The sequence below is a fragment of the Neolamprologus multifasciatus genome, chromosome 2, assembly GCF_963576455.1.
Source record: "Neolamprologus multifasciatus chromosome 2, fNeoMul1.2, whole genome shotgun sequence".
NCBI lineage: Eukaryota > Metazoa > Chordata > Actinopteri > Cichliformes > Cichlidae > Neolamprologus > Neolamprologus multifasciatus.
The window spans coordinates 21,169,577-21,191,004 of NC_140440.1; the positions used below are offsets into that span (position 1 = coordinate 21,169,577).

Genomic DNA, 21,428 nt, shown 5'->3' on the forward strand with positions numbered 1-21,428 from the left:
CATCTCAATATGACAAGATATAATAGCACACATTTCAGGAGTGTAGTAGGCCAATATGATGCTTTTATGCAATGCATTTTCACTGCATTGCATACATTACACTGTGTCCAGCAAGCAGCTGATCCTGAAATGTTTTGTGTTGTTGATGAGTGGACTACCAGTCTCTGGTCTGCTGCACATTTGTGAAATGTTATTTTGGAAAAAATATGTCTGTGCTGTTGAAAACAACACCACAGATGACCACCCTTGCCATCCAAGTTCAAATGAACCCTGGTAAACTTGCTCCAGTGCCCTTTTCCAAAGAGTTAAGATCCCTTCTTTGCATCTTCGCTCCTCCCAGTTTCCCTGTAAGAGGGTTGGGTAAAGCTGGCATGGCCGATGAGGATCTATTTTTATCAGCTGCTCCTGTGCTCCTGTTAAAGCCCAGCAGTACAAGTTCAGGATGAATCGCCCGGGTGACGATGTAAACAGACACTCAAACACACAGCCTACTTGGTGAGATGTATCCTGACAGGAAGGGGCCTGGAGGGGTGGGAGTGGGCTGATGCAGGCTGCATGTTTGACACATACACGCACACAAACTCCATTTCACATTACTTACACCACAGGAAAGCCAGCCAGCTGTTTACCAGGATTCCTGTTGAGCACATGAGTAAAAGAGAACACTGTAAACGCTGATTCCTCGATCGCTGTTACACTGAAATTAAATATGAGACACTGTCAGATGTTTCTTGGATTACATGAGGCTCATTTGATGCTTGAAAACATTTCATTGTAAAAAAATTTACTATATTCCCTAGAAGTGATCTTTGAAAAGTATTTTTGAATTGTTTTTCATGTATTCAGAACTGGTCTGTGATGCTTACAATGCAGGCTACACCGTCTTGCATTTGGCTCAGTAACGCGGACGATTTCTTCACTGTTTGTTGCACAATCTCTGCTGTTGCCTAATGTGTCACCGGTAACTTTCATCAACAGACTTTCTGTGCATGACTTTACGCTTCCGCTGTAAACATACTGTGCTTAGTGTGCATATGTCAGAGATCAGGGTTTCGATACCCAGTGGCACCACTGGTTTACAGCTCTGTTTGTTGATACAGGTGTCCTGTTACACATACTCAATGTGCAAGCCTCATCACATGTTGCTACATGGAATTCTTTGCAGAACAGAAATCATTGCCTTTTAAATTCAACTGTCAATAGCAGAGGTCACGCTGTCCAATTTCTGGTATGCTACTCATTCATTAAACAGAATATCATGTATTGTCAAACATCCACCATACCTGCTGCTGAAACAAGCATGTATATACTGTATATATAGTAACCAGTTATCCATCCCTTCTTTATTTCATAATTTATTCTTTGCACTCCTCACCATTGCACATACAGTATGGATATGCCATACATGTTGTTACTATGGCTGTTCATTCTGTTTACACTGAATGTGAACAGAAAAAGGGAAGAAAACAGAGCCCAGTTCCTTGTATGTGCACACATACTGATTCTGATATATAATAGTGAAGAGTTATATTTTGGTTTAACATCTACCAGTGGTTTAAAAAAAACAAAAACCTTATATGTGAGATATGCGCAGGTTGGTTTGTATTTGACAGTTACTTTACAGTGTAATAAGATAGATATAAGGGTGTTATTGTCTTAGAAAACATGATGTATGTTAATGAATTTGTAAATATTATCCAGCAATATATATTGAGGTAAGAATTACAGATCCTTTTTTGATTTCATAATGAGTACTTACAGCTGGGAAAACAAACTTATACTTCTAATGGGGCTATTGACATGAAATCATTACCAGATGTTGGTAACATCCCAAATAATCTGTGCATACAAAGAAACCAAGACAAATTAGTCCTTAAATTAAGCCATATGTAGTGACATGGAATGACACAAGGACATATGAAGAAAAGGAGGCGTGAAGAGGCATTGAAAGCCTTAGCCAACTTTATATCTCAATGTCACCAGGTGATGTTGAACCTATCCAAACAATTAATAAATGCATTGAGCAAATTAACAACTGGATGTCTCATAATTTCCTTCAACTGAACAAAAACAAAACTGAAATACTTATCTTTGGACCCAAAAAAGATCGACTAAAAATCAGTAATCAGCTTAAACTGGTCCAAATAGAAACTACTGACCAGGCCTGAAATTTAGTTGTAATAATGGACTCAGACCTGAACCTCCAGGGCCACGTAAAAGTAATAACAAGGTCAGCCTTCTATCATATGAGGAACATTTCTAGGATTAAAGGACTGATGACCAGTGTTGGGTAAGTTACTTTAAAATAGTAACTTAGTTACATTACTAGTTACTTCTATCAAAAGTAACTCAGTTACTTCAAGTTACTCGTTACTTTCAAAGTAACTAGTTACTAGGGAAAGTAACTTTGGTTTTACTCAGAATTCTCTTGTTAATGTGTTGCTTCCATAACTTTGCCAGTCTTCTAGCTTGCTTACTTGCCACAAGTGCACTGTGCCACCTACCAATAGAAAGGAACAGATAATGTGCATATTTCCACGAGAGAAATCCCACACCCGGACCATCATTGACTGCTGCCATGATTCTAGCCTACGTCACAGCATCATGTGCGCCTTTTACATCCAACACAAAAACTGCAGTCGTGGTACTTTGATTGTACTCGGAACTCGGAAATTCTGCCTTCTGAATAGGAAGATGTAGGTAACACCAGACTGCAGATGAGCTGCATACAGGGCTGGACTGGGACAAAAAATCGGCTCGGGCATTTTGACTAGAGACCGGCCCACCATTATAGGAAAAATCATAAAGCCTTTGAATGAAAACAAACACTGTTGTGACAGTGATGTACACTGTTTTGATGGTATATTTGCATCAATCTATGAATCGTTTGTTCGCAAGATTCAGATAATTATTTTTTAAAAGCTAGACATTTTAAATTAGAATAAGAAAGAAAAGTATTTCTTTGTGCCCACCTTTCCCTGTTAATGCCCTACCTGGCCCCCCTGGCAAAACTTTGCTAGATCCGCACCTGCACAATTACCAGCTGTCAGCTACCTAAAAAAGGATCCTGGGGTTATTTGTCTCTCAGAAACAGTTCATAACTTCCCTTCAACTCATTCATGTCACCTAAAAGGTAAACCTGTTTCTCCATCACCTGCTCAGCTCTGATGATTCAGTAAGGACATCTCCTGGTTTCATCTTCATGTTTCCCTCTCACCAGATAACCAAACCGACATCATGACAGCAGCTTTTTTGCAGCTGTGGCTCCAGCAAACATCAGCTGATACTAGAAATTAATATTATATAAATTCTAACAACAGCTGATCAAGCTTAAACGTGCTGCTGTTGTTTAGCGTGACATCCGCTGGTTTCCTCTTTCTGGCGCAAAGTGGGCGATAAACGAACAAGAGAGCCGATCAGCTGATCATTGATCAGTTTTCATGATTGAAATAGAAACGGGAGAGGGAGGGGGAGAATGAGAGAAGAAGAGACAGCTGTGCAGCAAAGACACAGAATAACTCCAGCTTTGTGCCCTTTTCATTGTAGCTGAATTACGGGACAAACTGTTCCTTTTCACCTCAATAAGAAACGCGTAATATTTTCTCTGAATACCAGACGGGACGGTTGGCAACTCTAATAACTTATGAACAAAATAAAGTTCAACATCATTAACTTCATAGCACCCACCCAGCTGTATAGAAACTCCGTCATGCTAGCTAGTACGCAGTACGGAAAAAGTCAGCACAACGAAAATAAACTCCACCTAAACTTGGTTTATATCTGACCCAGATAGACTGCAGGTCATAACTTCTTACCTGAAGTTCAGTTCACACTTGGACCGGCGGCCGCCTCGGGTCTCTTTTCCTTCTGCGTCCTCCACCTGCTGCCTCCACCACTTGCTAATGTTACAGAATCTGTGGAAGCTCCGCGATAGCCACCACACGAAGTAACGAGTAACGACCCTATCTAAATCCTAGTAACGACTAACGCGTTCCTGGTTTTGGCATAATAACTAGTTACCGTGCTCGTTACCACAATAGTAACGTAGTTACTGTAACGCGTTACTTAATAACGCGTTAGTCCCAACACTGCTGATGACACAAGGAGACCTAGAAAAACTCATCCATGCATTTATCGCTAGCCACCTCTATTACTGTAACAGTATCTTCAAAGGTTTACCTAAAAAATCAATCAGAGACACTGAACTCTTTTAAGTCTAAAATTAAAACTTACTTATTTAGACTTGCTTATGAGTAACTGATCTTATTATGGCTTTCTACTTGCTTGTTTTTAATTTTGAATTGCACCTTGAATTGCCTTGTGCTTAAAGTGTGCTATACAAATAAAATTGCCTTGCCTTGCCTAGAAGCCAGCTGAGATCTCTATTATGAATGCAATCCTGCCCCCTATCAGTGGAAATTAGTACTAGCTGGTTCAGTCCTAACTCATGGCCTATAAGAAAGGTTTCTCATTACCAAGGTGTCACAGCAAATGCAGCTTATGACGGGTAAAAGCAAAGATCATGCAACTTTAGTGTCTTGCAACAATAAGGTTGCAAGACAGTAGGAGCCTTACTGTTGCAGAAGATACTGATGGGATCAGTTACGGGCATATTTCTGACCTTCAGGATGTTACAGTGAATTAGGGAAGTGGAAAGAACATCATTTCACGATAAACCAGCCACAATCAAACGTTCAAGATTTCTGATAGAAGAGTCAGTACCTCATCAAAAGAGTTGTCCAAGAGCCAAGAACCACTCGGGGAGAGCTTCAGAAAGAACTGTGGTCTATGCTAAGCAGCCAGACTTGTCTGGCTTATCCAGGTAACTTCTGGGTTAAACCTGGGTTTTCTTTACTGTGAAGTATTCACTTCCTGTTGGGGTAAATTAGCAGATTAAGAATCAACTCAAGAATCAAATCAAGAATCAATTCTCCAGAAAAGAGTGTCACCATACCGGGAGATCCCTCGGGCACCTGCATGTGAACAGTAAAAAAGGTCTAAAGGTTTTTTTGTTTTTTTTAAAAATACCATGTAATGTCTTTGATTCCCTGATGAGCATTATTAATTAACACTTACATATAAATAATTAATACTTACATATTTTTTTCAATTTTATTGTTCTGCAGCTTAGAGAATAAACACTCAAACTGTCAGGAGAAGGTTATGTTACGAGTTTGGGTTTAAAATAATTTGTAAGCGACACGTTTTCACTAATTCTTTTCTTTTAAAGCACGTTGTAAGTGTGATGTAGATTCTCTATTGGGACAATATGTAACGGGTGTATTAAAAATAATTTATATTTCACCAAAGATCCATCCATCCTGTTATCTTGCTTTGTCAGTATTGGTTATTATGTATATGTGTTTATTTATATATGTTTATTTTCTGTATTTATATTTTGGTAGCTTTTATTTTGTTTATGTGACCTTTGACTTCCACGAAGTCACTTCCTGTAGCTGCGCCGAGGCCCCGCTGAGGAGAAGTGAGCGTACGCTAGTGTTCTCAGTTACAGAGCGAATAAACACAGTTAAAGTAACTAAAAGTAATTCAAACACTGCTCGCTCCCTTTGTGCATTTTGTCTCACAGTTCTGTTAGATATTTTAGTGTGAATTATTGTTTCTCTGCCAAGTACAGCACTTTATTGTAACATGCTAGTTAGCCAATCTCAGATGAGAGCATAGGAGCATGCACGTGGCTTCTCATGTGGTCCACTATCCTTCTCTCTCACTTGAAGGTGTTCATGCAGATGTCCAGTAAAGTGAAGTCGCTGTACTGTTTTGTTTTTATTTTAAACAGGTATGTGAACTCCCTCTTTTATTTTTGTGTCATGTGAACTGGTTATATCTTTTGTTTGTTTGTGATGCATGTTCACTGTTTCAACTTGCTGTTAGATATATGTAACTAAAAAAATATGTAAAATTGCCACTGGTAAATTAAGTCTCCCTAAAGTATAATTTTGTTGATGAGGTAATTGTCACTATATGTTCACGATGCAGTGCATTTTCGTTTGTTATATATGATTATGAATACATTTTAGCAGTATTATTTGTTACCTCAGTCGCGTAGAGGCCCCGCTGAGGAGAGGTGTTCATGCAGAAGTCTAGTAAAGTGAAGTCGCTGTATTGTTTTGTTTTTATTTTAAACAGTTCTGGGAGAATAAATCCACCCAGCTGGCAAAGTGAGAGCTGACTCCTCTGGTCATTCGCACAACACAACGCAGACAACTAACGGCAACAAGAGTTTAAGGCCAGACCGGCTACAAATACATAATATGTTAAGCTGTACCTTACTAAAATCACAAAATGAAGCCAAACTGTGTCAGTTGTCAAAGGAAGCCCTTTAACAGTGTTGCATTTGTTACGGATTCAAATATTGGGGATGGATACAAGAGGAAAACCAAAATAACCACACTGGTCCGGCCGGGTCAAGTCAAACGATGATTTAATGAACACACGCGTGGGAGATGGACACCATACAGCAGACAGCATCAGATCTCAAAATGGTGGAGCCTTGATCAAACTCTTATAGCCTCTAGTGGCCCCCACCTAATCATCAGAGCCTAAACATTCTTTCTCACACAGCGCCTAAGCTACGACCTTGGCTCCCTGTTTATCTGCTCCTGATGAAATGGGGCAGTATGCTCTGTTCTCTTCTAATCAAACAAATGAGACGATGACTTTCTGTGAACAGTATTTCTTATAACTCAGCAGTATAATGCATCATAAAACAATATCATTCATTCACAATAAATCAACAGTCTAATGTAATGCAAATCAGTTTACCAAATGTAATAATTATCACCTTCTTCTAGTTCAGGAGCATAATGCAAACTGAAACTACATAATAATTCACAATCTTTAATTAGGGGTCTAACATGGCATAAAATAATATCATAACCCCACACATTTTACTGGCATTTTATGTTGTTTTGAGATTTTCATCACCATTTGATAACGTCTCTGGAGTAGGTTACACTCACAGGGACCATTTTCTGTGGAAAAGTCACATGAGTCTTGAAACCTCCCTTCGTGATTGGTCAGATGCTGACGTCACCCCTTTCATGTGATGGCGCAGGGGAAATACTGGGTTAACTTAGGGAGTTGATAACCAGCGTTGTTTGCAATTTATCCTGATAGCCAATGTTAGGGTAGGTGAATCTAGGTAGGGGAAAAAGCTTCTTTGAACTCGCTGTGTAGTATAGAGCCCTGAGTTAACAGGTACAGTTGTTTCAAAGAAAACAAATTCACTCAACCGCCATGGCCTCTCTGCACGTGCAAGACATTTTGACAAGCCAATAAATCACTGGGAGAATACGGTCACACATAACAGGGTTTTAAACGATAGCAATCAGCCTATAAGGAACACAAGTGCAGCCATAGAGCCCACTCCACAAACCACTTTCGTGGAGTTTGTTTTCCTTCTCTCGGATCTGTAAGATATACAATTGAAATCCGCCAAAGTGCTGCAATTACTGGGACTCAGAAAGATCGGAAGTGTCTTAAATGAATGCCTGAATCTTACAGCATATAATGTTAATAAACAGCTAACAGCTCGACGACACGGTGTCCCGGTGTGCTCAGCAACTTAAACAAAATTAAACACACGCATTTGGCGAATATCCGAATTGTGTATCTCATATAAACACGAGAAGGTCTTATGATTCCAGGCTGGGGCTAGCCTGACATCTGCTGGGACAAAACCAGCAATGCAATATGATAGATAAAACACAGGAAATGATAAAAAAAAAATAATTCTTACATATATAAAATAATATTTGACTATACTGTGTCTTTGATAACATATGTAAATTATCCATTTGCTTTATGAGCAAAACTCCCATGAGTGAGAGAAATAAGGTCATCGATGAATAATTGACCAGTTAGTCACTCCTCTAAGCTATTCTTGCTCCTCGTGTGAATTTCGTCACTGCTTGGGTGATGTAGATCCGTTTAATCGGTTATCTGTTCAAACGACCAGAAGTCATTGTTTTTCCCCTAGCGAACGGCTGGTCATCGCTCTAGCTTGTGATTGGACGCTGGCGAGCGGGGGCTTGCTCAGCAGCCAATCCCGCCCTTCTGTGGCCCACCGAAACGCCTCCCGCATGTCGTACCCTTTAAATGACGTCACACCCAGTGAACGCGATACGCACCAAATTTCTGGACAGTGATCGGTCATTGCGGTGAGAAGTAGTAACAAGAAGAGAAGACTGACGCCGTTTCTGGTTAAGCAGACTTTGCTGCCGTCTCCAGCTGACCGGAATAGTGGTTACTCAAAGGTAGGAAGCCCAGCCAGGGCCGGACTGTGTATATTTGTGTGTACGAGCCTTGTCACTGTGAAATTAGAGATGGGTCGGACTGGGTTGTGGCCTGCAGGTGCGACTCCTGTTTGCCTTATGTAAAGGCTATAGAGTTCTTAAAAAAAAAAAAAGAACACTTAATAGGCTAAACTAAATTCTGTTGACTAACCCTGATAATAAGTGGGCTAGTCATACTAACAAACGCTTATTGAAAATACAAACGGATCAAATATTAACAGACTAGCTTTAGCTTAACTTAGATTAATTCAAGGCAGCGTTGCTGAGCAACAAAGGTTCATTATAGTTTCTGTTCTTTCTTTCTTTTTTGTTTTCGTGTCTTTTTTTAGTTTAGAGCTTTTTTTCTCAGTTTGCTCCAAGCACCTGTTTATATGACAGAGTTATGGTTCTGATTGCTCTTAATTGGGTCCAATGGGGTGTCTTAATATACACGGAGTCTTGTCTTGTCTCTAGACAAAAACAAGGTAAACAGGGGCTGCCAGGCTACCGAACTGCTTTGCCACAGCTCAGCTTGTACAAACATGATGTAAATCTAATGTAAGCTCATTCATTTTGGGCAATATGGGCTTTTACCCCCCCATTTATTTATTTATTTATTTATTATAGCTGGTCCTTTTAGGCCCTGGTATTTAGGTAGATATGTGTATTTTTTCTGAACAGAATTTTTAAATTGGCATCATATCTTAAGTAGTTCAAGTCCTATGTACTAAAAAACATTTAAAAAAATTAGATTTTTTTTTCCTTTTACTACTTAATGCTAATTATTAGCACTTCTTTTGGGTTTGTGAGGTTATATTTTAAACATTCCATAGTAGTGCTTATGTGTTCTGCTTTACCACACAGTTTATTTTCCAGATATTAGTGTTAAACTCAGCCACAAGGATAACACAACTGTTAGGGAAACTTCTTGCTTGTCATTATTTAACAATGGCATTTTCAGTGGCATTTAAAGGATTCAGGAAGGTTTAGTGTTCAGTGTCCAGGTACTCCGTGTGCCCTGTTTGTCTGTGATATTGTCATCATGATACTGTTGTGGAAACACATGTGATCTCACTTCACTCATTTATTTTTGCTTTTCATCAGAGGGGAAAAACAAACACATGCAAATTATCACACTTGGACACAGTAAAGACACACTGAGAAAACCTTCATAGAAATCAACGTCTATTAAAATCTTTTCATTAAAACTTAACCCTGTACCAAAGTCTAGTAAGAAATGTATGTGGGTATAATAAAAGCCCATGGCCTTCAAGGTGAACTTTGACAGTGTATGCAGACATCCTCATAGGTGTCAGGTTACCAATCATTTGTTTGGCTTCTTTCTCAACCTTCAACACGTAATCTTACACAGGAAGAGAGGGACAGAATAGACCTTCATCACAGGGGACACTTTGGCGTCACCTCTCATTGTCCCAGCAGGACAGGTGAGCTTATTCCAGTGTTTTGTTTTTTTTTGCTGGTGAGTGTGCTGGCTTACTGTAACTACTTAAACAAATCATCAGGAATTGTTTTGTCCCTCCTAGGCATCTTTAGAGGGAGTGCCGTCTGCTAGTAGCTTGAAGAACATATTCGGGTTGTGAAATGCGTGAAAGCCGTGATGAAGCTTATTGTCACATTTGGGCTGCTAATGTTAACATTCCCACATCACATTGAAAGTGGTATGAAACCAACCTCATAGCTTATCTGCAGGTATAACATTACCCAAGAGCCACAATCAAACATGGTTATTAATGCCATTGGGCAATGACACTTATAAAAAGACTTATGTACTTTGAACCCAATAAGAGATTTTCCATAAGTAATAAGTACAGAAAAGTACACCGTTAAATCCTACTGAGTAGATTAGTAGTAATAACGTTTTTCACCATCCAGTTTGGAAGTACTCTGTGTGTGCAGCTTTTTTAAAATTACAGATGGGAGATTGGATGTGGATAAAAAGATGAGCAGGAAGGAATGAAAGCCATTTGGATGTTTATAGTGTACATATACAAGGTGAAAAAGGGATTCCAGTGATGTAAGCACCACTACAGTTTTCCAACTATCAGCCTTTTCTCTTTCTGTGGCTCTTCTACGTGAAAGCTAGCAAGTGTTTCGGTGTTGGCCCCTGATAAACCTTCTCAGAAACCACTGGTTGGGAAATGCACTTGAAAGAAATGACTTTTAAATGGCTGATCTCAGACATAGTTTATTTACTTTGATAACGGCTTTGGGATCATTTTCTTTCCCGTGTTTGATTCGCACACTGACAAAAAGAAGACATGAATGTGTGATATAATGTGATAAGTGTGAAAATGCAACTTGTACAGGCCTTGTGGTTACAGAGTTCTTTCTTCCTCTCTCTTATTCACGTGTACTACTGGCCTCACTCTGTACGCTGTGAAGCCAATCTTTCTGTGTGAATAGTAAAATAATTATGCTTGCCTCTGGAATGGTTGTGTGCTGTGACTGACCACTGAATCATAAGATATCCTCTGCAAACATTAGAGTAATGTACTGTGCTTATCTTTCCTCTGTGGCTGAGTGGAGATAATGGCTGTTTGCCGAAAGTGTGGAATAGTCAACAGGTTAAAGAAGTAGAGTGAGTGAAGTGTGTGATGTATACAAACTAGAAACAGTTTCTCTTTTTTAGAACTTTGGCAAATTACTGCCAAATATTACTTTAGACTTTCTGAGTAGGAAACTAGAATATGGAGGAATTGAAAAGGTATTCTGTGTAGCTTCAGTGTATCTGCTTACTAGTCAAGAAAAGGGCCATAATCACACCACCTTTAACTTTTTTTTCTCTTTTCCTTTTAAGCAATCGTTTGACCTACAGCCAAACATGGAGAACCCGCCTCCATACCCAGGCAATGGCCCAACTGCTCCTGGTTACCCAGCCCAGGGCCCAACTGCTCCTGGTTACCCAGCGTATCCTCAGCAGGGATACCCTGTGAACATGGAGCAACCTAACCCAGCTTACCCGAACTACCCTCCCGGACCAATGGGACCTGGTGGTCCTTATCCCGGACCAGGACAACCTCCTTATGGGTATGCTGGACAGCCTCAGTTTGGCTGGCAGGGTGGACCTCCTCCCGGGCCCATGTATGGGGAAGCTCCCAAAAACACAGGTAAGCACTGTGACCCAAAAGTGCTACACAACACTTGTGAGTCCAAATCCAGCAGTACTAGCAGAACTACAAGTTGTCACTGTCCTTACACAATTTTAAGTCCTGTGCTGAATTACTTGTTGACTGGATGTTATGGGGATGCACTGGGAGTCTTGCAAGTCTGCATTCAGCTGCAAGGATTAGCTACTCACATAACTCATAAACAGTAGGAAAGCTGTTTGTAGCTACATTGTTTTCACACACTGTTTTTTGAAAGGCATTTTGAAAACATTTTGGAGCTAAGAATGACCATATTTGGGTGAGACGATGCAGTGCTACCTTGTCAGCTGGCTACTAAAAGAGCTGCACGTTTTGGCACCTGGCATTGGTTTCAGGTTTTAGGTCTGGAGGTTGCCCCTTGTTAGTACCACTAGGAAGCTGATCTGTTAACGTTAGCTGTACCTTTTTAAGATGGTTACATAAGTACCTTAAACACATATTCTTTGTAATGGCAAGAGAAGGGCCTTTCTGCTGCTCTAGCAAATATGCCAGATAAGCAAAATATCTTATTGCTCACTTGATCTTAGACCGTTAACATTTTCTTGATGAGTTTATGGTCATAGCTGAAGTAAAACTGGTGGTATGCTTTAGGACTGGCCTGCCTTGTGATTAACAAATTTCTACTGAATGAACAAGCTGTATTGCTCAGTCACATCCTCCCGAGGCATGTGACAAAAAATCAAACTTCATAAACAAATAACTGATATCTATGTTTGTGAAGTGAAGTGGACTATATTTAAATACTGAAGTGGACACATTTCAGTGGGCTCCTGAAACACGAGTTCCTGTTTGGGACAGGTGTGTAATTTCTCTTAGCTAGTTTTAGATTAGACTAAATATTACACCCTCGCTGCAGGAAGGAGCGCTTTCGCAGATCATTCATCCCAACAGCAGTTAGACTCTATAATTCCTCAATCACAATGTCATAAGTCACTGGACACTGTGAACATCCATGGTCACCACTTCATGCATAATGGACCTTCCATGTGTATGGACATGTGCAGATATATATGTATGTATATGTATACATATGTATATTTAGTGTGTACGTGTGTGTGTGTGTACATGTCTATAAATAGGAATAGTAGTGGTACAATAGCTATATCAAGCTATATAGTTTATGTCTTCCATATTTCCAACCATATCCATAATCACATACTGTGTATGCTACCATTGTATATAGTGTATTATCTTACTTTTTTTCATTGAGTGTACTTATTTGTATTTTTGTATTTCCTTCTGATATCTGTACCTGAGCTGAGGTGATGCAAAAGTTTCCCCGTTGTGGGATCAATAAAGTCTTATCTTATTGAATCTAAGCTTCATCAACGGGAAGTTACTACTTTAGTATGTAGTCGTTACTACTTTTTTTCTTTCTTTTTTGTCCCCTTAAGTGTGTGCTTAACACAATAAAGTCAACATTGTTTAACAAAGTATACAACACACTCGGGCAGAATGAAAAAACAGGATTTCATTTAGATGCTTGGCTTCCTTAAAAAAGTCCCACTTTATTAAAGTAAGCATTGGGGTTCCGCTGCTTTAAAAGCCACCATTATGTTCCCTAACAACATCAATAAATAACGTGTTGTTAAGTCGTGGTACTTGATAATCTAATTGCCAATTTGACAAATGCCTGTGTTTCTACCAGGAACCGTAATGTGGTACAACTTCAAGCATCCCGAGCAGGCAGCTAAGGTTTCAGATGTGTGAAGTCAAGCCGGGTTTTAGATGAAAGGTGTGTTAATGCGGCTTGAACTCCCCACTGAACAGCCAATAAAGTGTAGCACAAGCTGTGAAAGAAAGGGCACGTTTTAAAAAGAAATATTCAAAGTGAGTATGCAAAGAGAACAGCCTTGCATGAAGAAAACACGGCCAATCCTTCTATTTATGAAAGCGAGCACTAAGGTGTGGCTGCTTTTGTAGCCTAAGATAAACCTGATCTGGTCAATAAAAGGTAAGTGTGCTGTGACTGAGATTGTCATTGCAAGCCATGTTGATTAGCGGCATAAAAATAAATATTAGCCAAACATTTATTAACCTTTGCCACATCATTATCAGAGTTCAGTATGAAAAGTGGTAAGCCATCTGTCCTTGCCTATTGGGTCAGTGGCATGTCACCTAGGTAACTTGCCTCCCAGCTGAAGCTGTTAAAAGCTGGATTAGTGTTTGCTTCCACATAAATGATTAATCAGAAACACAAAGAAGGTGAGATGTGCTCATTCAGGCTGGAGCAGCTGTTAAAGCTCATGTATGGCTAACATGATCATTTGCCTCGACAAGTTTCCACATGTTGGCGAAGGATGAAATAAAGCCACTGCTACACACGTGAAGTAAAGGGAAAGCACCGCTGATGTTAGTCAAGTGTAATGCTGTGTGATCATGGCTGTGTGCTGCTATGGTATTACTGTAAAGATTAAACTCCTAAGATGACTGTAATTAGAGGAAAAGTGTATAAACCCCTGGTTACACTTGAACTCCCTGCTGGAGATTTGACACTGAGAATTATATCACTGGACTTTATGTTGTTTTAGAAAAGAAATCACTAATTGCTTTCTTTTTCTTTAAAACCCTTTCCAACCTCTTTCTTCCATCTCTACTCTTTATTTCACTGTAGTGTACGTGGTTGAAGACAGGAGAAGGGATGACACAGCGGACACATGCCTGACAGCCTGCTGGACAGCTCTGTGCTGCTGCTGTCTCTGGGACATGCTGACATAACGCCATTCCCCTACTGATTGACCCCCATTACCCTCTTGCCCCTATTTCTGTGCCTCGAAGCCCATCGCCCTTTCTCCCATCTGACTTAAACCTTGCACTTCCTCACAAACGCCCCTCTGTTCCCTCCAGAAGTCTCGTATGTCTGTAAAGCTATAAATTACTTCTATAAATGAAGTCTTCCCTCCCACGTGGAAGCTTCATCCTAGTACTCTACCTTCATGTGCAACCCTCCACACTGACTGACCTGTCCACGGTTACACAGTAGCAGTTTCTAACAGAGCTTGTAAACATTACCAAAATCTCAGGCTCCTTACTAAAATTGTGCAACAACATACAAGCTACAGATTTGCACACACAATATGGTAGATGCCAAACATACAGCATACTATGTCTCAGGCTCATCCTGCGTGATTAACTTGGGCACTTTATAATGATTGCCTCTGTAATATACTCCTTCCTGTCTTCATAACCACAAAAGCTTTCCTTACTCCTTGCCTTCAGCTATGCTATCTGCAAAACATCAAGGACTTTTACCCAGTATGATGATACCCAAAGGCTGTGAGAACCCCGCTGCAGACAGGGCTGATGCTTGAAATGTTTCCCATCTCATTTGCACACAAGTCATTTTAACAAATGTACGTTTGTCCATAGGCGGTAAGACAATAAATGGAATGCTCTTATTTTATTATTTGTTAACAGCGATTTATGTTTGATTAATGGCAACAGTTAACAGCCACAATGTTTTTCTTCATATACAAAGAAATGACTATCAATATTATTTTTATTATATTAGCTTTTCAGCTTTATTTCTCACTGAAACAAGATGTTGTGATTGCTATACAGACTGATCCAAATTACCCATACGATGCCTTTTTGCTGTAGATGATTAAAATAATTTATTGCCATAACCATAAAAGGCTCTGGGTTGTGTTTTTTTTAGTTTTTTTTTTTTAAATGGGCAATGTGAATGAAGTGTGTGTGTGTGTGTGTGTGTGTGTGTGTGTGTGAGATTTAGGCAGGGATGAAAGTGCAGATTTGTGGCTGTTGGTGACTGAGTTTTCAACTATTTTTAACACCAAATATCTTACAATCAAATAAAAGGAAGGGGGGGAGCAGAGGAGAAAATGAGACCTAATTGGCAGCCAGTAGTTGTGGAGGAGGTACATTACAAGATGCACAGTTACTCAAGCATAAACACTTTTAGGGTACTTGTACTTCTAGTGATTTTCTTTTAGTCTCAGTATATTCATTGGGATTTTGAAGCCATGGTTACTTGAAATGCAGGATCCTTAAAATTTTCAGAGGAAATAATAAAATAAACTGCACAGTTGAAACATCAATCTGTTGCTTATTATCCATGTTTATGAATCAGAATTAACATTACTATATATGTTCAGAATATAAAGAAGACTTATTTGTAATGTAAATTTCCGTATTTTACTTACACCTATAAGAGCTTTCTCTAATTGGCCACTTGGGGGCACTGTGGAAACAGTTTGTGACGCTAAAATTCCCTTGTAGCAACATTTTCCCAGTTACACTACCACTCTGTTTGTGACCTTTTATCAAATATAAGTCTGAAACTCACCTGCAAGCACTACTGCTTAATGTTTCCACTATAGTTGCCAGCTAAGCCAGTTCACTGCAACTGGTGGTAACAAAAGGAGACTCTTTCCCCACCCAAACTGCCTGCTGAGCTAAGAATGAGCCATCACTGAAAAGTCGTGAGCTTTGAGCATGAAAACTATCACTTTACACGTTAAACATAGCATTAGACAGTTTTCACTGTATTTCACTTCATTTGTGGGATACAGCAGGGAGCTCACATGTGAATCAACTATAGTTTGTATCACATTTCTCATTAAGCTAGCCTCCACAGTATTTATAACTGTTTCAATTAAAAGACATTCAAAACTTTTTAAAGTTATAAGTTTAACTTGTGCTTATGCTGCTGTAACCTACACTGACTGGGCAATTTATTATGTTCTTATTACTGCTAATATGCATTCAAACAATAACATGACGGAAACTTAAAGCATTTAGGTTTGAAGACATGGCTGACGTGACCTAGTTCAAACTAGGGTCAGAGTGGGAAGAAAGGTGATTTAAGTGACTTTGAATGTGGCATGGTTGTTAGTACCAGGTGGGCTAGTCTGAGATTTCCCATAGAACATGTCTAGGGCTTGCAGAAAATGGTCTGGAAAAGAGAAAATATACAGTAAGCAGTTCTGTGGGGGGAAAAAGCCTTGATGATGTCAGAGGCTGAACGAGAATGGCTAGACTCCTAATAGCTGATAGTTGAGTTACTATTGCCTCCCTAACGAACTCACTCTGTACAACCCAGGTATGCAGAAAAGCATCTCTGAATGCACGTTATGCCAAAACTTGAAGTTGATGGACTACAGCAGCAGAAGACCAGACCAGGCATCACTCCTGTCAGCTATTAACAGGAAACTGAGGCTACATGCCATGTGGTCTTATGAGTCTTGATTTTGCTGCAACACTTAGATGACAGGGTCAGAATTTGCCATAAACAACATAAAAAAAACATGGATTCATCCTGCTTCGTATCAATGGTTCAGCCTGATGTTGGTGTAACAGTGTGGGGGATATTTTCTTGTACCACGTTAGCACTGTTTAAATGCCACAGCTTAGCTGAGGATAATTGCTTACCATGTTTGTCCCTTTAACCATCATCTTTTCACAAAGCTCAGATCTCCTCAAACTACTTTCTTAAATATATGACAGTGAGGTCACTGTATTTAAATGGCTTCTACAGTGACCAGATCTCAAGCCAACAGAGCACCTTTGGGATGTGGGGTAATGGGAGAGTTACATTATGGACTTTATGATGCTGTCATGCCAATTTGGGACAACATCTCTGAGGAATATTTCCAGAACCTTCTTTAGTCTGTGCCATGGAGACTTGATGCAAGTCTGAAGGCAAAAGGGAGTCCAACCCGGTACTGGCAAGTTGTACCTAAAAGAGCGAGCAGTGAGCGTAAGTGGACAGTAAATTCTACACATTTTAATTACATTACTAATACCCATTAATACAAACATTTTTAATGTTTATAGGGAACATTTACTAGAGTAGTTGATGGTGGCATGGACATGAACATGTCAGAGTTATATTTTTTAAACTGTGTTGTCTGAGCTGGTGATGTATCAGATCCTGCCCTGTGCCTTATCGCGATAATTGCCTGGGCAACAGTGAGAAACCCCTAAAAAAAAGGGAGACCACCACCTCACCTGTCAAACCTGGCAGGTGTATTGCTGGAGACTAAGAATGAAAGTGCAGGTTCGAGTCTGAGGTTGTGTTTTTTGGGGGCTTTTAAATTTGTAAGCAACATCATCAAAGGCACTGCGATATCATCTGCGACCGCACGCTCCTCCTTTATAATTAAGCCTTCATTGAAAATGCTGTCACATCTACTTTAGCTTATGTAAACATGCCCGAGTAAGTGTCAAGAGGCAGCAGATATAAAAAAATGTAACACCCCCCCCCCCCCCCCCCACAGAGCATAGACGAGAGGGAAATGGTAGCTCTCTGTGTGTTTATAAAACACTGCTGTTAATTACCTCTTATTTTCTGAATAAACCTAAGGAAATGATGTACAGTTAACAAAGAAAGGGCTGGGTGGGGGCTGCCCGTTTTAATTATTGGAACTTTCCAGTACCAGCAACAAGCTCAAAGATACCTTTGAAATGCATTTCAGCATCACAGAACTAATACGAATGCATGTCATAAAATAATGAGGATGTTCCGTATGAGTAACATCGGTAGTCTTCAAACGGAAAAGTGGGATGAAAGTGAAGTACACGTCACTCGGCTGAAGTAAACAATTATGTTTTATTGATAAGGTTTCTCAGAAGAGTCTCGTTTTCAGCGAATGTATAAGAATCATCCTTTGATAATACTGATTTGGTACATTATGACATCCAGCACGAGTCTCTTCACAGTGAGAGGGATCCATTACTGCTACTGCTGTTGGGATCTAGGACAGCTTCCGAACAAAAAGAAAAAAAAAACCAGTCAAAAACAACAAACTGGGGGTGGGTCGATATTGTAGATATGGAGTATTAGAGTGCCACAAAACTCTAGAGTAGTAAGACCAGCTAAAGATTTTGCACATTACAAGCCACTTCCTCTTAGAAATATAAAACTTGATAATCTGAACAATATTCTACTGTGCTGCATAAAGGTAAGTCTATACACTGTACATCGAAATATATTTCGAAAAAACAGATTTCACAGTTTTAAAGACTTTATTTAAAGTATAAACTGTTTTTTTTAAAACACTTTATTACATAAATTATTCTTTTTGAGAGTGACTATTATTTGCCCTGGCAGCAAACGGAAATGAATACAAAAAAACCCCAAAAATGAACAATTTCTTACATATCTTACAAAAGAAAATAAACTCATCCATTTAATGTTCATATTGAATAGAACTGGTGACTCATTCATGATTGTCATATAGTACTAAGAATAAATAAATTTAAAAAAAAGAAGAAGAAAATCAAATAAATACTAACGTAAGCATGTTGTCTGGACTCTGTGATCGGTGTGTTTGATCATCTGTACAGAAGTGCCTTATGTGAAAGTCTCACAATTCTACCGCGACTGGAACGTACAAAACTACGGCATCTACAGTATACGCAACATCCTGAAATTCAGTGTAGTCGGACACATATGTAAGTAGTATGATTCTTTTCCCCGTTTCAAAATAAACAATGCCGTGTGACACCACTGTCCACAAATATAGCCATCACATTTTTTTGACTTTGTTTTTGTTAAAAAGTTTACTTCGTAGTCTGTTAACAGCGTGGATTTTTCAAGGATGCCGTTAGCCCGCGTGTTGCTTGGTTGGGTGTCCGAGGTGGACAATGGGAGGCCTGAGACAGGGAGACGACTCATAGTGGTGGGCAACTCTTAGCGTTGCCGTGTCTGTCGCTGTGCACGACATCCTCCTTTTGATGAGCAGTTTTAATGGCGGCACTCTGGAGTGTATCTGCCTCCACTTTGGTCCCTTTTTTTTTTTTTTTTTTTGCCTCTAGCGTCGATTAGAGACAGATAAGCCTCGATCGCAGAAGCCACCGCAGTGCAAACCCTCCGTGTTACCAGTAGCTGTCATGGACGCTCTCAGTGTGACCCAAAAAATATGGGCAAAAATATCACTATCTTTTTTAAAAAGGGGAATCTTCTTACTCATTAAGCAACAGTTCTCAAAGTTCTTCAGTGCTTTTTCAGTTGTTCAAAGTTTTTTCAAAAGAAAAAAAAACAGAACAAAAAATCTGACTGACTAAACTGTATTTTTTATTTGTATTTTTATTTTTTTGCCTGTGGCAGTAAAATTAACAATGTGTTGTCTGGTAAGTCATTCTTTTTTAAAAGTCCCTGCAGCGTTCCGTGAATAACCCCGTTTGTTGGTTAAATCTCCATGGGTTTTAAGAGGAGGGAGGGTAAGAGAAAAAAAAAAAGGAACCCGGGACAAAATCTCGAGATGTGAAAGTGGGAGAGAGTGGGAAGAGTCCGCCCTTCCAGTGGGCTGTTACCTCCTGCCCATCTCGTTCTGTCTGAGAAACTGGATGTTGTTGCTGCTGTCAGCCAGTTCTGGATACTGCTCCACAGGCAGTACGTAGTAGCCGTCATAGCCCTGTACTCGACCTGTCGTTAGGAGCTGCTGTCTCTCCCCTTCTGTCCAGAGGCGACTGCCTCCCTTTCCGTCCCTAGCTCGCTGCTGTTCCTTGGCCCAGGCCCCCGCCAGCGCCCTCTGCCTGGCCAGCTCCAACAGTCTTACCTTCTCTTCGTCCAGCACATCTGCAGCGAGCCCGTACCGAATGCTCAGTAATAATGACGGAACTGCAAACTCCACGGTCACTCCTCTCCTCGACCGCCCGCTCACTGTCACATTGATTCCGCTCTCCAGTGACTTTCGCCCGTTTGTGAGCCCCAGGGCCAGCAGGTCGCTGTCAGCAGAGCCTACCTTCACAAAGTAGTGGCAGTCCTTTCCATCCTGTGTGTAATGCGTGCCTTCGAGGTACTGCGCACCATTGAGCACCAGAGCCACTTTGCGGCTGTCTTCGCTGGCCAGCGCCGACACGCCGGCCACCACTCTCCCCTCCTGCAGCGCCACCATTACTCCTCTGCCTATTATGGGGGTGCTGGTGCCGAACCAGTGGCCGGGCTTGTCCTTGCGCCTGCGACGCTCCTTGTTGAGCAGACGACCCTCCAGGGCCATGAAGGCCTGGTTGTGGCGCTCAGCTGCTTGCTGCACGCCGGTTATGAGCTATATAGAAAAAGTTTTTTGAAAGAGATGATAATGTAATAACACACAGCTGACCGCAGTGAGTAAATACAGGGCACATTTATATTAGATTTAAAAGAAAATGGTCAATATTTGATTTAATAATGAGAGTGGGTATATATTTTAAATAGGTGTACCTGTCCGTTCTCACAGTGCTGGGTGGCCTGCAGCTCATACGGTGGCTCCACAAAGTAGAGCGAGTGTCGAGGGAACCCTGGGATTATGTTACTGAGCTGGAAGCCAAACATTACCAGCCAACTCTTCACATCTACAGCAAGCAGACGAGGGGAAATTACTTTTGCTGAATGACAAAGTTAAACACAGTAGCAAATGAAGCAGTGGTTTTAGTATAACAAAAAACCAAAAAACTGAAAGCGTGTTTGCTTTTGTGACTTATCTCGTCCGTGCCATCTGTAGTACATTGTTACTAGCATAAACTATCTAGTCCACAACAATCTGTTCTGCTGAACACTAGAGATTCCTGACAGTCTCAGGACATAAGCTAAGATGAGCTTGTTAAGTAAACTAGAAGCGTTATTTTCTCTGCTTTTTAATATGCCAGGAAGAAACACAGCCAACCATCTGAGACAGAGTACAAGGGCTAAACATTCATACAACACATTTCACCATTTGGCCCACATAATATTTGTAACTATCTACCTGTGACGTAGTTTTTAACATCCAGCATGTCACTGAGAGGGTTGTTGTTCTTGAACATGTACAGATTAAAGGGAGCGGGATCTTTTCCTATCTTGGGCCACATGCTGTAGTCGGGTGAGGTCCACCGTCCAGCCAAGACGTCGTAGTCCCGCTGGGTGAAGTGGACCAGCTTTGTCAAGGGGTCATACAGGCCGCCGTGGAAACCCACCACCAGCTGGAACTCTGGGTTAGAGTCTAGATACACCTCGCCGTAGGCTGTGTACTGGACCTGGGTAAGA

General features: G+C 40.4%; 2 protein-coding genes across 17 annotated transcripts in view; one reads left to right on the forward strand and one right to left on the reverse strand.

The window, feature by feature from the left end:
- Positions 1-9,754: 9,754 nt before the first annotated feature.
- Positions 9,755-21,428, reverse strand: part of tenm2a (teneurin transmembrane protein 2a) — a 232,015-nt gene continuing 220,341 nt past the window's right edge. For all 15 annotated transcript variants that reach the window (XM_085131688.1, XM_085131696.1, XM_085131673.1 and 12 more), the window contains 3 exons: positions 21,151-21,418; positions 20,628-20,758; positions 9,755-20,472 (listed from right to left, as the gene is read on the reverse strand). In XM_085131688.1, the coding sequence (XP_084987814.1) occupies positions 19,735-20,472; positions 20,628-20,758; positions 21,151-21,418 (1,137 nt within the window). In that variant the 3' untranslated portion in view covers positions 9,755-19,734. The remainder of the gene's footprint in view (positions 20,473-20,627; positions 20,759-21,150; positions 21,419-21,428) is intronic.
- Positions 11,137-19,672, forward strand: LOC146524307 (cysteine-rich transmembrane module-containing protein 1-like). 2 transcript variants are annotated; one of them, XM_085131752.1, is made up of 2 exons: positions 11,137-11,422; positions 14,076-19,672. In XM_085131752.1, the coding sequence occupies exons 1-2, from the start codon at positions 11,137-11,139 to the stop codon at positions 14,177-14,179; spliced, it is 390 nt and encodes a 129-aa protein (XP_084987878.1). In that variant the 3' UTR covers positions 14,180-19,672. The 2 variants fall into 2 exon arrangements, with proteins under 2 accessions (XP_084987878.1, XP_084987879.1); XM_085131753.1 differs by lacking the exon at positions 14,076-19,672 and adding an exon at positions 13,110-13,196.